This window comes from Mobula birostris, chromosome 17 (genome assembly GCF_030028105.1).
Source record: "Mobula birostris isolate sMobBir1 chromosome 17, sMobBir1.hap1, whole genome shotgun sequence".
Lineage (NCBI taxonomy): Eukaryota > Metazoa > Chordata > Chondrichthyes > Myliobatiformes > Myliobatidae > Mobula > Mobula birostris.
Window position 1 is genome coordinate 23,558,964 of NC_092386.1, and position 17,317 is coordinate 23,576,280.

The following is a 17,317-nucleotide window of genomic DNA, read 5'->3' on the forward strand; positions in this document are numbered from 1 at the left end:
CACGGACTAGGAGGGCTGAGATGGCCTGTTTCTGTGCTGTAATTGTTATATGGTTATATGTTATATTCAAGCATTTTTTTTAATGGCAAGCATTATAGAAATAGCAACAAAATCAATTACTTAAAATAATTCCTACCATCGTCTGCCAGGCTGAACCAACTCATTGTCACTTCCACCAGAAGCAGTCCGTCGTTTAGGATGAGGGAACTTTGGTGATTTGTTACGTTCACTTGGAGAAATAAATAATCCACTGAAAAGAAACAGTGGATGACTAAATATAATAATATGAACTGCATTTACTACTTTTGGAACTAAGATATTCGTGGGTCTTTCTTCAGATACAAATGATTTACTGGACTGGTAGGTAATATTCTTCTTATGCAAGGAAGAGATGAAAAGAAGAACTGAGGGTAGAATTTCATCTGTGCTATTAAAACCTACACTAAAATTGCATGGCACTGGTATCTGAACCAATTTGCATTGGCACTATTGGACAAAAGCTTTCACGAGTGCACCCAAGACAAGGCATTCTGTGCATAAGCACTACAATTGGGTATTTTTCCCATTGCTGCACAAGTGATCATGTACGAATCATATTTTCTTCTGCAAAATGTGCATAGAGGAATAGGAATTTCTTTTCTCTGGAGAAAGTCATTAACCTGAATCCTAGACTTTTAACCATAACCTGCTGCAGTGGCAAGGTTAAATAAAGTCACAATCTCAAAACAGTAGGAAATGCAAACAAAAGATCTAATTTTTCAGAACTATAGTTAGCAACATCATTCCGGTAAATAGTTTACAGCAGGGGTCCCCAACTTTTTGCGCACCGGTTTAATATTGACGATATTCTTGCAGACCGGCCGACAGGGGGAGGGGGTGTTCAAGTTCAACACTGCATGACAGGGAATGAGGAAAGGTGCAGCTGACTCATATCGTTTCATATTGCCAAATCGTATCGTTTTCTCGCGGCCCGGTAGCACATGCTCGCTGTGGTTGGGGACCACTGACTTAGAGAACAATTAGCAATTCGGGTGGTTGCTAGATTAGGATGATGAAGGTTTTCCCTAAGGGAAAATAACTTTAAGGCGGAAAGATAATTAACGCCTACTTACCTCTGGGGACCATTTTCCTCCCATGGCGCACTAGTTCTGTTCTGTATGGCTGGACTACCATCTAATTTGGTTGCCCTGGAGCTAAGAAGGTAAAACTGTCAGGACAGTTAAACACCTACCAGGGATTGCTCTCTAAAAATACAAGTATCCCTCCCATGACTTTGCCCAACAGTACAATATTACATGATCTGCATGACTAAAGATGACTATACCACAAACATGGACATGTTGAGCTACCTCCCATGAACTCCTGTTCCTTTTTACTTTTATTACATGTTCTTAATGATTCCTTCAATCCCACTTAGCCTAACCAGTGTCATTTAATTAATGTACAGATGGGGCTCAAAATCTGGATTTGTATGATTTTTAACTGAGATTATATTAAAAATGAAGTCTGAATATATTCATACTCAACTATGGATCAAAGGAAGTAAAGCCTTGTATCTTTGGCAATCAAAACTAGACAGAAATAGATTCACGGCTTGATTTACAATACAATCCTTACCATCAATGAAAGAATACTCTGCACTACAAGGTATACTTCTTCCAAACAGTAAAACACGAAAAAAGGACTTATGTAAAAATAAGACTTTTGTTGGTAAAAGGAAACCGATTCCCTACACCAGACTCAAATGGAAAATTTACTCAAAAGATATAATATAATTTTACATGTTCTACAGCAAAAAATAGACTAATATGGTGATTCTGCTTCAGTGACATGACTAAAAATTACATTATATGAAATCTGGTGCTAAGCAAGCTCTGCAAATACATATTCAAGGTCACACTGATCTATATTGGTGGATTTACTTCAGTAACAAGCATGTACCTAAGATCATCAGTGTTGATTATTAGCTACATTCTTGTGTGGTCATGGATAGGCAGAGGAACTCATCTTACTCTGAAGCTGTTTAAGGGCTGACAAAAATTCTTAAGAATGAGTTGCTCTACATTTGCAGATAGCAAGAAACTGCTGAAAATAACCACAAAATACTGAAGAAACTCAGCAAGTCAGGCAGTATCTACAGAAAGGAATAAAGAGTCAACATTTCAGGCCAAGACTCTTCATTAGGCTATGCAAAATTGCAATACCACTCAACAATTGATCTATCTCACTTGTATATGCCTCCTTGTCACCACTTGAGATTCTACCAACAACTGTTGTGTCACTGATGAATATATAGATGCTGTGTCACTGATGAATATATAGGTGCTGTGTCATGAATGTGGGAGAACTACAGCCGTGGGATAAGAATGCACCCTTGAAGTGTACCTGTGTTGAGTGCCAGCATGGAGGAGTCGTTATTTTCACACCACACCGACTGTGGTCTCCCAATGAGGAAGTTCAGGATTCCGTTGCAGAGGGAGGTACAGAGGCCCAGGTTTTGAAGTTTTTTGAGTAGTACTGAAGGGTGATGGCGTTGAACACTGAGCTGTACTCAGTAAGCAGCAGCGTAATGTAGATATTGCTATTGTTCAGGTGATCAAAGGCTGGGAGTAGAGCTAGTGAGATTGCATCCAATGTAGAACTTGGTGTGGGTGGAAGGCATTTATATAAATAATGAATAGCAAGGGTCCCAACACCAACCCCCATGGCACACATTACCAGCATCCATTCCAAGAAACAATCTTCAGCTACTGCCCTCGGCTTCTTACCTCTGCGCCAATTTTGAATTCCATGGTACCTAACCTTTCAGACCAGCCTAGCTTGAGGGAACTTGAAGACCTTGTTAAAGTTCAAACAGACAACATTTACTACCCTACCCTACATTTTAAGTTACCTCTTCAAGAATTGTAAAATATTGGTGAAGTTCAGATGGACACATGAATATGAAGGGAATGAAAAATATGGATGATACACAATGGGAAAACATATAACATAAATAGGCTTCAAGATCATCAAAGTATCATGGGCTGAATGGCTTGTCCAGTGCTGTGCTGTTCCTCGTTCTGCATCCAGCACAACATTCACAAAGCCACGTTGACTGCTCTTAATCTGTTTGACCCAATGCTGGTAGATCCCATCCCTCAGAATTCCCTCCAGTAACTTTCCCACCACTCATGTTAGGCTGACTGACCAGTAGATCGCTGGCTTGTCATCTTAAACAACAGAACAAACAAGCCACCTTCGAGTTAACTTCTGCTAAATCCTACCTAATTCCTCCAAACAAAAAAAAAATTCAAACCTTAACTACCGGATTCAGGAAGTTATTTCCCCTCAACCATCAGATTCTTGAACCACAGAGGATAACTTCAGTCATTTTCACATTCCCTAGCAATGAACTGATTCCACAACCTATGGAATCACTTTCAACAACTCTACAACTCATGTTCTTCATATCTATTGTTTGTTTGTTTATTTATTATTTCACTTGTATTTCTTTTTGCATCTGCACAGTTTGTTGTCTTTTGCACATTGGTTGTTTGTCATTCGTTGTGTGCTGTTTTTCATTGCGTCTATTGCGCTTCCTTGTATTTACTGTGAACGCACACAAGAAAATGAACCTCAGGGTAATATATGATCCATATATTACTTTGATAATAAATTTACTTCGCAGTTTGAAAATTAGCCCTGTTGCACTTCGGGATCCTAACCTGTGAATATGTCCTACCTTTTCCATCAGCATCTTAAAACTAATAGAATTATGGTCATGACAGCCAAAGTTCTCCCTGACTCTCACTTCAGGTACCTGCCTTGCCTTGTTCCCAAGGAGAGGTCCAGTATTGCACTCTCCTGAGTGATGGAAGGTTTTACTGACAGTGCAATCCAGTGATACTTGCTCATCAATTGACGCTTATTGAGGCTCATTTAAAGGTGTTAAGAATATTCATTTACTACAATGCAGCTTGACAGCAAGATATTATTCACAACTCTGAAATAACTGCACTTTTTTTTCTTTTGCCATTTGCTATTTCAAGTGTGGAAATGTAAATTCCGATATGAACTTTAAAACACAATTGCTTGGAGGATTTCCCATGATGATGGGTCAAAATACATAGAGAAGCAGAATAGTGATTAGGGATAATATAAAAATATTTTTATTGTTAATTATATATTAACCAACACATGGGGGAAAGTCAATGAGATTTACAGGAAGATGGCATTGCTACCTGCCGCACATCCAACAGTACCCTTAGGTCAGCTGCAGGGTTATCAGCCAGGGACAACTGTTCATTGATGCTTCACTCCCTCAGCCTTGGTACATTTCCTGGTGGCAGAGCAGTGACAGGGTCTCCCTGCCACCCCTGCAGCTCTGTCTTTAATACCATCATTCCAAATAAACTGATTCCTAAGCTCCAGAACCTGGGCCTTAGCACTCAGATCTGTAGCTGGATCTTCAATTTCCTCACAGACAGGAGCCAGGCTGTAAAAATAGGGGACAAGCTCTCCTCTACAATCACTCTGAGCACCAATGCCCCACAAGGCTGTGTACTCAGTCCCCTGTTGTACTCACTGTACACCCATGATTGTGTAGCCAAGTTTCCATCGAACTCAATATATAAGTTTGCTGATGACACAACAATTGTAGGCCGTATCTCAGGTAACGACGAGTTTGAGTACAGAGGGGAAATTAAGAACCAGGTGGCATGGTGCGAAGACAATAACCTATCCCTCAATGTCAGCAAGACAAAGGAATTGGTTGTTGACTTCAGAAGGAGTAGTGGACCGCACGACCCAATTTACATCGGTGGTGCGCAAGTTGAACAGGTCAAAAGCTTTAAGTTCCTCTGGAGTCAATATCACAAATGACCTGATTTGGTCCACCCAAGCAGAATTCACTGCCACGAAGACCCACCAGCGCCTTTACTTCCTGAGAAAACTAAAGAAATTTGGCCTGTCCCCTAAAACCCTCACTAATTTTTATAGGTACACCGTAGAAAGCATTCTTCTAGGGTGCATCACAAGCTGGTATGGAAGTTGTCCTGTCCAAGACTGGAAGAAGCTGCAGAAGATCGTGAACACGGCGCAGCACATCACACAAACCAATCTTCCGTCCTTGGACTCACTTTACACCGCATGCTGTCGGAGCAGTGCTGCCAAGATAATCAAGGACATGACCCACCCAGCCAATACACTTTTCGTCCCTCTTCCCTCCGGGATAAGGCTTAGGAGCTTGAAGACTCGTACGGCCAGATTTGGGAACAGCTTCTTTCCAACTGTGATAAGACTACTGAACGGATCCTGACCCAGATCTGGGCCGTACCCTCCAAATATTCGGACCTGCCTCTCGGTTTTTTTGCACTACCGTACTTTCCATTTTCCTATTTTCTATTTATGATTTATAATTTAAATTTTTAATATTTACTAATTTTTACTATTTTTTATATTTTTATTATTTAATATTTGTAATCCAGGGAGAGGGAAGCACAGAATCAAATGTCGCTGTGATGATTGTACATTCTAGTATCAATTGTTTAGCGACAATAAAGTATAAAGTATATATTTAAAATATTTTACTTAACTTTGCAAAAGTACTGAATATTTTATTACACATTTGTCATTTTTCCTAGATCAACACATGGGGGAAAGTCAGTGAGATTTACAGGAAGATGGCGTTGCTACCTGCCACACATCCAATAGTACCCTTAGGTCAGCTGCAGGATTATCAGCCAGGGACAACTACTCATTGATGCTTCACTCCCTCAGCCTTGGTACATCTCCTGGTGGCAGAGCAGTGACAGGATCTCCCTGCCAGCCCCTGCAGCTTCCAGTGGGGTTAGTCTGTCCCCCAATTTCTGTCCTTCCTCCTCAGCCACAGACAAAAGCTGCCCTTTTCTGCTTCTTCAGCAAACTCTCTGCTGGCCTTCCTGAGCCTTGCTCCAGTCATTGCCACATCACAGAGTAACCTTGTTGTCGATGTGCCGATGAAGCTACCTCCACAGAGTGGATGTTGATCATCCCACAAGCTTCCTTACACTCAGCTGGCAGGTCTGAATACTTTAGCCTCTTTCGCTCATGGGTAGCCTCCTCTCCTTCTTCCCATGGGATGGTTAACTCAATGAGGACAACTGTTTTGCCAGCTGTGGACCACAGTACTATGTCCGGGCAGAAAGATATGGTGGTGATTCCATGGGGAATTGTAGCTATCTCCCCTCATGTTCCACTCCTTGCCCGTGGAGAGGAGTCCTGAAGGAGCTCTTGGACGGGTCCATCCAGTGCTCTTACCAGCTTTAATAAATGGGATGAGTTGTCATCCCACTGGGGAGAGGCCACTTCTCACATCTCACCTGCAAGTCTCTAGGATCTCTACCAATTACTTTAGGACCTGGTCGGGCTGCCACCTGTAGCATCCTTGGGACAGTGTAGTCTTGTGTCCTGCCAGGATGTGTTGGAGGTCAGCATCGGTGGTATCACACAGGGGGCAGCTAACCTCACTGCCGAGCCACTGGTGAAGATTTCGGGTCAGGGCAAGGTACCATAGGTTGCTCTGATGAGGAAGCTGAGTCTGGCTTATAGGATCTTCTGCAGGTCAGACCAGTGAATGGCCTGCTGATGGTGCCCTTCCATGATGTCCAGCTTCTCTGGCGGCCCTGTGCCACTGCCTTCATCCTGTAGTCCTCCTGCTCTGTCCTTGTCACCTCCTCCACTACAATGGCTTTCCTCTCTTCGAGGCCTTGGACCAGAAATGTGCTGCCTTCCCCCAGCCAAGTCCTGCATGTCCAGCCTGGACTCTGTGACGACTTCTTGGTACTGCAGCCTGCTGATAGCCTGATCTACTTGAGCTTCAGCTCTCCATTTATGGCCAGTATGCACTGGGGCATTGACACTCCTCACCAGCAGGTGAGTGGACTCCCTTAGCTGAACCACCAGTCGGGTTTTTTCCTGTTTGCACCCAGGCTGATAGGTCTCAATGGCAGCTGCAACATGTTCTTCCCAAAGTGTCCGTGAAACACTGAGGCAGCCCCAGCCATTTCCAGATGTACGAGTTGGCTATCCCATCCATCCTACTGGCTGTTGATGAGGGAATTTTACACATTTTCAGGGGCCACATCACCCTTTGGCATAGTGTGAACTGGTAGCACCACACTTTATACTTTGTGGGTAGTTAGCTCTGGTCGATTCCGGCCAGGCCCTCTGCGATCTGTTTCTCTGCTACTTTTCCCATTTGCCTGTCAGACAGCCCTGCTGCATACTGCTTCCCAAGGGTTTGGGTGGCCTCCATGGTTAACAATGGGATTTCTTGTGCATGCAGCCTTCTGAAGGATGCTTGTGACATCACCTATGTAACTTCTCAGTGGAGGAAGCCCCTGTCCTGACTGTAGCCTTATCCCTCCAACCACTTGCCTTGCTCCAGTAAGGATGATCTCAAAGGCTGCCACAAACAGGAATGGAGTGGTGGAACACCCCATCGCAATGCCTACTTCAAACTGCTGCCACCCTGTTGTAAAGCCTCGGAAAGAGAAGCCCATCTGGAGGTCACTGAAGTAAACGGAAACCAGGTCTCTAATGAATCAAAGATGTAAAAGAACTCCATCGCAAAGTTCTCGAGCTGGTGAGGCACAGATCCACAGGTGTTCAGGAGATTCAGCCACACAGCATGCAGGTCACCTTCCTCATGCTTGGCTCGTTGGATCTGGTCCCATATTAAAGATGCATGCTCCACACATCCCAGGAAGCTTAATCTCCTGCCTCTGGCAGCTGGTGTCAATGTATCCATTGCCCATGAGGTAGCTAGTCATCTCCTTAGCCATTTTCCCCTCGACATTCAGCAGTGCAATGCTCCTGAACTGGTTGATGGAACTGGAGTTCTGCTCTTTGGGGATGAACACCACCACAGCTCTTTGCCAATCTGATAGTATGTGCTGTTTTTTCCAGGCAATTCTCATTGGGTTCCAAAGGATCATTAGCACACCAGGGCAGTTTCTGTAGAGCTTGTAAGTAAATCCGTTCAGACTTCAGACCAGGTGCTGACACTGACCATGTCTTTTTGATGACTTCTCTCTGTTCTGCCTTCACTTAGCTTTGGAGGGGGAAGGGGCGTGTTTTTTTTCTTACACACACACATATATATACACACATACACATACACACACACACACACACACACACACACACACACACACACGTGCGCACGCACACACACGCTCTGCTCTTTACAGCCTGGCCAGCTTCTGCTTGACTTCATTCCACAACATTTCCTTAAATACATTTATTTGAAGCAAGTTAGATGGAAGGAAATTATTTGATCAATGTGTACTGATATGGTTTACAGAAATAAGAAATTTTGCCTGTATTTTATATATAACATTTTCACCTAATACTCTTTATTAATAAGCAACACAAAAAATCATAAAGCAAGCTGCAGAAAAAAAATGATTTTCCAAAGCACAAGCCACGTAACTTTGAGACACAAAATTGAAACACTCAGTTCATCCGCTCATTAGAGTTTGTAATTTATATCACAAGTTTAGACAGGCAGTTTGATTGTAAATTCATGCCAGATACTAGTGGGAAACTGTTACAGGTACATTTAAGCAAGAGTAATATGGAAATGCAGTTAGTTTATTATTGTTCACATGTACCAAGGTGAAGTGCTTGTCTCGCATATTGTTTAATCATAATAAATAATTACATAATACATTGAGGTAGCGCAGGGTAAAACAATAACAGAAGGCAAAATAAAGTACAACTACAGACAAAGTGCAGTGCAGGCAAACAATGAGGTGCAAGATCATAACAAGGTAGGTCGTGAAGGCCAAAGTTTATTTTATCATATGAGGGATCTACTCAATAGTTTTATAACAGAAGGGAAGAAGCTCTCCTTCAGCCTGATGGTATATGCTTGACATTTATAAGTGTATCCTTGTTTGTAGGGTTTTCCTAAGTGTACCCATTTGAAAGACAGGAGAACATGTAATCTCTTAATAAAAGTATTTCTTCAGATTATTTAAGTTCAGAAAGTGAAATAAACCTAAATCCAAAATTCAAAGTGTTTGAGAAATGAAGTTCCAAGGCCAAAATTTGGGAACAACAGCTCTGTTAAGGACTTAGATAAATTGGAAGAATGGGCAAAAAAGTGGCAGATGGAATGCAGTGTTGGGAAATGTATGATAATGCATTTCAGTAAAAGGAACAGTAGTGTAGACTATTATCTAAATGGGGAGAAGGTTCAAACATCAGAGGTGCAGAGGACCTAGAAGCCCTCGTGCAAGACTCCCAGAAAATAAATTTACAGGTTGAGTATGTGGTAAAGAAGGCAAATGCAATGTGGGCATTTATTTCAAGAAGAATAGAATATAAGACGGGTCTGCGAGTCAAAAAATTGGTGCTGAAACAAAGCCGAGGAGACAGACGTCAGGCAGAGCCGTGGTAGTAGGGGACTCTATAGTGAGAGGTACAGATGGGGGCTTCTGCAGCAACAGGTGGGATTTGAGGATGGTGTGTTGCCTCCCTGGTGCCAGGATCCAGGACATCACGGACCGATTGCAGGGCATCCTCAAGGGAGAAGGTGATCAGCTGGAGGTGGTGGTGCATGTCGGCACAAATGATGTCGGGAAGAAGATGAGAGACATCTTGCAGCGTGACTTCAGAGAACTCGGAAGAAGGCTGAAAAGCAGGACCTCCAGGGTGGTTATCTCGGGTTTGCTTCCAGTTCCTTGTGCTGGAGAGGACATGAACAGGGAGAAAGGGGATCTGAATGTATGGCTGAGGAGCTGGTGCGGGGAGCAGGGATTTAGATTCTTGGACCACTGGGATCTGTTTTGGGGTAAGGATGAATTGTACAGAAGGGACGGGTTGCACCTTAACAGACGGGGGACCAGCATTCTGGCAGGCAGGTTTGCCACTGCTACACGGGTGTGTTTAAACTAAGTAGTGGGGGGGGGGAGGGCATGAATTTAATAAGAATGGAGTTAAAGGGAATGAGAGAATAAGAAAAGTTAAGAAAGACAACAGAATTAAAGGGGCAGAAAGATCAGAAAGGAATCGGAGAGTATGGGCAAGTGCAATAGGAATCGATGTGAAAGGTGAGGGGAGTAAAAGTATTACTTTAAAAGGATTAAAAGTATTATATATGAATGCATGGAGTATAAGAAATAAAGTGGATGAGCTTGAGGCTCAGTTGGAAATTGCCAAGTATGATGTGGGAATAACAGAGACTTGGCTGCAAGAGGACCAGGGCTGGGAAATGAATATTCAGGGATATACATCCTATCGAAAGAACAGACAGGTTGGCAGAGGGGGTGGGGTTGCTCGGTTGGTGAGGAATGAAATTCAATCACTTGCGAGGAGGGACACAGAATCAGGAGATGTAGAGTCAGTATGGATAGAACTGAGAAACTGTAAGGGCAAAAAGATGCTGATGGGAGTTATCTACAGGCCCCCAAACAGTAGCCTGGATACAGGGTGCAAGTTAAATCAAGAGTTAAAATTGGCATGTCGCAAAGGTAATTCTATGGTTGTTATGGGGGATTTTAACATGCAGGTAGACTGGGAAAATCAGGTCGGTACTGGACTCCAAGAAAGGAAGTTTGTGGAATGCCTCAGAGATGGATTCTTAGAGCAGCTTGTATTAGAGCCTACCAGGGAGAAGGCAATTCTGAATTTAGTGTTGTGTAATAAACCATATTTGATAAGGGAACTCGAGATAAAGCAGCCATTAGGAGGTAGTGACCATAATATGATAAGTTTTAATCTACAATTTGAGAGGGAGAAGGGAAGATCGGAAGTGTCAGTATTACAATTGAACAAAGGGGACTATGGACACGAGGGAGGAGCTGGCAACAGTTGACTGGAAAGATACCCTAGCAGGGATGACAGTGGAACAACAATGGCAGGTATTTCTGGGAATAATACAGAAGATGCAGGATCAGTTCATTCCAAAGAGGAAGAAAGGTTCTAAGGGGAGTAAGGGCGACCGTGGATGACAAGGGAAGTCAAGGACAGTATAAAAATAAAAGAGAGGAAGTATAACATAGCAAGGATGAGTGGGAAGCCAGAGGATTGGGACACTTTTAAGGAGCAACAGAAGATAACTAAAAAGGCAATACAGGGGGAAAAGATGAGGTACGAAGGTAAGCTAGCCAAAAATATAAAGGAGGATAGTAAAAGCTTCTTTAGGTATGTGAAGAGGGAAAAATTAGTTAAGACCAAAGTTGGGCCCTTGAAGACAGAAACGGGTGAAATTATTATGGGGAACAAGGAAATGGCAGACGAGCTGAACAGGTACTTTGGATCTGTCTTCACTAGGGAAGACACAAACAATCTCCCAGATGTAATAGTGGCCAGAGGACCTAGCGTAACAGAGGAACAGAAGGAAATTCGCATCAGGCACAAAATGGTGTTGGGTAAACTGATGGGACTGAAGGTTGATAAATCCCCAGGGCCTGATGGTCTGCATCCCAGGGTACTTAAGGAGGTGGCTCTAGAAATCGTGGACGCATTGGTAATCATTTTCCAATGTTCTATAGATTCAGGATCAGTTCCTGCGGATTGGAGGGTAGCTAATGTTATCCCACTTTTTAAGAAAGGAGGGAGAGAGAAAACAGGCAATTATAGACCAATTAGTCTGACATCAGCAGTGGGGAAGATGCTGGAATCAATTATAGAAGATGTAATAGCAGCATATTTGGATAGCAGTGGCAGGATAGGTCCGAGTCAGCATGGATTTACGAAGGGGAAATCATGCTTGACTAATCTTCTGGAATTTTTTGAGAATGTAACTATGAAAATGGACATGGGAAAGCCAAAGGATGTAGTGTACCTGGACTTTCAGAAAGCCTTTGATAAGGTCCCACATAGGAAGTTAGTGTGCAAAATTAGAGCAAATGGTATTGGGGGTAGGGTACTGACATGGATAGGAAATTGGCTGGCAGACAGGAAACAAAGTCTAGGGATTACTGGGTCCTTTTCAGAATGGTACTAGTGGGGTACTGCAAGGCTTGGTGCTGGGACCGCAGCTATTTACAATATACATTAATGATTTAGATGAAGGGATTAAAAGTAACATAAGCAAATTTGCAGATGACACAAAGCTGGGTGGCAGTGTGAAATGTGAGGAGGATGTTATGAGAATGCAGGGTGACTTGGACAGGTTGCATGAGTGGGCAGATGCAGGTTAATGTGGATAAATGTGAGGTTATCCACTTTGGTAGCAAGAACAGGAAGGCAGATTACTATCTGAATGGTGTCAAGTTAGGAAAAGGGGAAGTACAACGAGCTCTAGGTGTCCTTGTTCATCAGTCACTGAAAGTAAGCATGCAGGTACAGCAGGCAGTGAAGAAAGCTAATGGCATGCTGGCCTTCATAACAGGGGGAATTGAGTATAGGAGCAAAGAGGTCCTTCTGCAGTTGTACAGGGCCCTGATGAGACCATACCTGGAATATTGTGCACAATTTTGATCTCCAAATTTGAGGAAGGACATTCTAGCTATTGAGGGAGTGCAGCGTAGGTTCACGAGGTTAATTCCCACGATGGAGGGACTGTCATATGTTGGAAGATTGGAGCGACTGGGCTTGTATACACTGGAATTTAGAAGGATGAGAGGGGATCTGATTGAAACATATAAGATTATTAGGGGATTGGACATGCTAGAGGCAGGAAACATGTTCCCGATGTTGGAGGAGTCCAGAACCAGAGGCCACAGTTTAAGAATAAGGGGTAGGCAATTTAGAACAGAGTTGAGGAAAAACTTTTTCACACTGAGGGTTGTGGTTCTGTGGAATGCTCTGCCTCAGAAGGCAGTGAAGGCCAATTCTCTGGATTCTTTCAAAAAAGAGTTAGATAGAGCTCTTAAAGATAGTGGAGTGAAGGGATATGGGGAGAAGGCAGGAAAAAGGTACTGATTGTGGATGATTAGCCATGATCACAGTGAATGGTGGTGCTGGCTCGAAGGGCTGAATGGCCTACTCTTGCACCTATTGTCTATAAAAGCAAGGAGATATGCTGAGCTTTTATAAAATACTAGTCAGGACACACTTAGAGTACTGTCAACAGTTTTAGACCCCATATCTCAGAAAGGATGTGTTATGATTGGAAAGAGTCCAGACGAGGTTCAGGAGGATGATTCCGGGAATGAAGGGGTTAACATACAAGGAGCATTTGACAGCTTTGGGCGTGGACTCACTGGAATTTAGAAGAATGCAGGGGGATCTCATTGAAACCTACTGAATGTTGAAAGGACTAAATAGGGTGGATGTGGAGAGGATGTTTCCTGTGTTGGGGGTATCCAAAACTAGAGGGCACAGCCTCAGAATTGAAGGGCAACCCTTTGGAACAGAGGTCAGGAGGAGTTGTTAGAGCCAGAGAGTAGTAAATCTGTGGAATGCTCTGCCACAGACTGTGTTGGAGGCCAACTCCATTCATATATTTAAGGCGGAAGTTGATAGTTTCCTGATCAATCAGGCATTAAAGGATATGGTGAGAAGGCAGGTATATGGGGTTGAGTGGGATCTGGGATCAGCCATGATGGAATGGCAGAGCAGACTCGATAGGCTGAATAGTCTAATATTGCTTCTATGTCTTATGATCTTATGGTTAACTGGAGATAGCAGTGTGAAAATTAGTGTCAGGACTGGAGAAAAAGGTCTCCTTGGAATCTGCTCATACTGTGTCAAGATTGGGGGGCAGGCCCAGGTAGGGAAGGCAACTCATGAGTTAGTTGTTAGTCCTGCAAAGATATATCCTGGTCAAGCCACATAGCCAAGAAGCATACCAGTGCCTCTACTTCCTTATAAAGTGAAGGAAATTCGGTAAGACCCCAGCAACCCTGACCGATTTTCACAGGTGAACGTTAGAAACTACCCGGTATGGATGCATCATGGCTTGGTACGACAACTGCTCTCCCCAAGACCACAAGAAACTGCAGAGTTGTGGACACATCTCAGCACAGCACATCATGGAAGCCAGCCTCCCCTCCAATGACACTCTCTACACTTCTTGCTACCTCAGTAAAAATAAAACCAGAATAATCAAAAACCCCACCCACATTCTCTCTTCTCCCCTCACCCACTGGGCAGAAGATACAGATGCCTGACAGCATGTAACACCAGGCTCAAGGACAGCTTCTATTCCACTGTTATCAGACTCTTGAATGGATCTTTTGTACAATTAAGATGGACTCTTGTCCTCACAATCTACCTCTATGATGTTGCACTTCATCAGTTACCTGCTCTGCATTCCTTTAGTAGCTTTTGCACTTTATTCTGCATTGTTACTGGTTGACCTTATTCTAGCACAATGAACTGTGTAATGATTTGATCTGTATGAACAGTATGCAAGACAAACTTTTCCCTGCATCTCAGTGCATGTGACAATGATAAATCAAGGTTTGTGACTGACTGGTCTGTACTTACAACTTTCTGCCATTTCTTGCAGTTTGAGCAGAATCGTTGTCATACCAAGCCTGAAATGTCGACTCTTTAACCCTTTCCTCAGATGCTGCCTGACCTGCTGAGTTCCTCCAGCATTTTATGCGTGATACATCCAGACAGAATGCTTTAAGTGTGCACCTGCAAGGACTGCATGAGGTAATATCCTGGATTTTGAAGAAAGAGTTACATGGCAAATACAGATTCTTGCTACGTAACACTGAGCAGAATGATAAAATTATCTTCCAGGGCCTCAAGTCAACCCTATTGACCCATGTGTGAACCTGTGCTTATATTTCTAATGTTACCAAATTCTAATAAGAATTTAAATTTAATCTGAAATTGAAATTCAGACATTCTGATATTAGTATTCTGAGATAAATGTTCCATAACAGATATTTCTAATGTGCTTAAATATAGCATAACTTTACCTTTTCACTGGTGAAGGCGCGATAATTTTGGTGGGGCCATCATATTTCGTACTGACTGTTTTTGTAACACTGCAACTGACACCATTTGATCCTACGATAACAAGATCACAGATCAACATTATATAAATGTTAATTGGATAATGTTTAGTAAGTAAATAATGCAATTAATCATGAAATTACAAGATGGACAATTTATTTCTTGTAAATATTCTTGGTTTGTTAAGCAATTTTCTCACATCAAATTAAAAGAGATGAGAAAGAAAAAAGAACAATTATTATATACATATAGTTCATTTTCCACCAAGAGCTCATTCACATCTTACTTCACATGAAATATGTTGATTTCTGTGTCTAGACTATGCCTCCTGGCCACATTTCTAATAGTTTAAAAATTGCTTCCAATGGAAATCAGGACATAACATCTGAAAAATTTGTCAATAATGACCAAAACCAGGGCAAACAATTTTGATTCTTCTTGTTTAAGGTAAGGGGCAGAAATTTTAAGGAGATCTGTGGAGTAAATGTTCTTACTCCTCAGTAGTATGGTTACAATTCCACCAAATTTATGAACTTTTGCACATAGCACTTTCTTGAAGTTGTAGCAATACATTTTACTTGCTGAGTTTCAGGCTTCATCAATAATCATTGTTAAATTTAATGGAAATAAGTTGGCCCCCTAAACACTTACATCATTGATGTTAAATGAGGAAGTGAAAGCTAGAAATTCCTAAGGAGAGAATTGCCGACCTCTTCTGACTTGCTGAAAATTTGCAGAATCTCTGGTTTTAAATCATCAGGGCATCCCAACTCACTATGTTTCCAGCATTTTCAGCTTGATTCTATTTTAAGCAATATTTACAATGGCTTTATCTTTTCACAATCATTTACTCCCTGACTGATTAGAACATAAATCCACTCCATACTTCAGGCATTTTAGTTGGTGTTTCCAGCAAATAAGGAGATTGATGGATATGAAGTGGTACTGGAACACAGACCAGCAATCTAAAGTTTAGTTTAGTAAAAATGAAAATTATGTGCTAGAGCAAAAGCTATTGAGAAGATAATAAAATGGCACAATTATATTAATCAAATTACCACAGAGGGGTATCTCATTAGATATGAAAAACAGTATTGATCTGAGGGAGCATCCCTGAATAGCTGGAACCAAGCAGTTAGTGAATAAATTTTCCAACTAAATATACTGTGTTTCCAGTAATGAAGTGTGGAGCCTGTCATCAAATTTACTGCTTCACAGAGAACAAAAGGTACAATCTATTCTCATGAATTTCTGCACAAGACATTGCAAGTCTTTGTTATGCCATTGTATTCATATCAAGCATAAAGCAGCAGCAGTTACTTCCTCAGAATAGGGGAAAGTTATCCTTCAACAGTCCTCATACAACTGCTATAATTGTAGTAAGAGCAGATTACTAATAGAGACACAAGAGATTGCAGATGCCAGAATTCAGAGCAAACAAACATTTTGGTGGAGGAACTCAGCAGCTCAGGCAGGATCTGTGGAGGGAAAATGGACAATCGACAATCGACATGTCTGGTTGAGACCCAACATCTGGGCTCAGATTACTCACTTTGCAATGAAAAATATTGCATAGCAAAGACCACGGGGAGCTTTTTTTAAGGGAAAGAAATAATTTACAAAATTTCAAAATGAAACATCTTATTTAAACATATCTGCAGGATTAAAATTTTGTCAATGAGAACCAGGGAGAAATAAATGATCATTTTCATGCTTATTAAAGGTACTATAACTAAAATTTATACATTGTGCATATCTAAAATTACGAACTTGTTTTTTTTTTAATCGTGCAGTTAAATACTGAAGAATAAATTATTCCAATTGTGATCTGTTTGCAAATTATGTAATCCTTCTTACTCATTTGGTATGAAGGAGAGTAGCACCAAAACAATCAATCAGAAGGTGGTGTGACTCCCCTTCATATAATACAGAAACAAATCTGAGATTGCATATCAATGGTGTGCTGTAGTTGAAGATTCATGATGGGAGTTTAATACACTTGCCAAAATGTGAACAACTGCCAAAGTGCAAGTTTTCAGTGATTTCTGTATTAAGGATAAAATGAGCTCAAGTGGACTTCAGTTTTCCGTGTGCATTTACCAAGCAGAGAAAGTTCATAATTCAAAGTAAAATTATCATCAAATACACTTATACTACCTTGCAATACGAAGTAGCCTGCAAGTGAAAGCCCAGGATTGAATCACAGAATACTAGGTACCACTGCTTTGACAACCAGGTATGAAGAGTCACTCTGTCTTGTGTACTTGGGGACCAGAATCCCCTTGGAAAATATGTCCAGAGATATTACTATAGAAATAATTGCTCCCAATGATTGATGGCCAATAAGATTGTGCAGCTAACAGGTTATTGGGTACCTAGCCCAATTTTAAAATACCCAATATACTGTATCTAAGGACCATTGCACCTA

The 17,317-nt window shown here is 41.8% G+C and overlaps 1 protein-coding gene across 9 annotated transcripts in view; it reads right to left on the bottom strand.

Moving 5' to 3' along the window:
* Nucleotides 1–17,317, bottom strand: part of epb41l4a (erythrocyte membrane protein band 4.1 like 4A) — a 237,866-nt gene that overhangs the window by 43,765 nt on the left and 176,784 nt on the right. For 5 of the 9 annotated variants that reach the window (XM_072281061.1, XM_072281063.1, XM_072281062.1 and 2 more), the window contains 3 exons: nucleotides 14,853–14,943; nucleotides 1,113–1,193; nucleotides 137–250 (listed from right to left, as the gene is read on the bottom strand). In XM_072281061.1, coding sequence (XP_072137162.1) covers nucleotides 137–250; nucleotides 1,113–1,193; nucleotides 14,853–14,943 — 286 coding nt within the window. The remainder of the gene's footprint in view (nucleotides 1–136; nucleotides 251–1,112; nucleotides 1,194–14,852; nucleotides 14,944–17,317) is intronic. The other 4 variants (XM_072281065.1, XM_072281064.1, XM_072281068.1 and 1 more) reach the window with 2 other exon arrangements.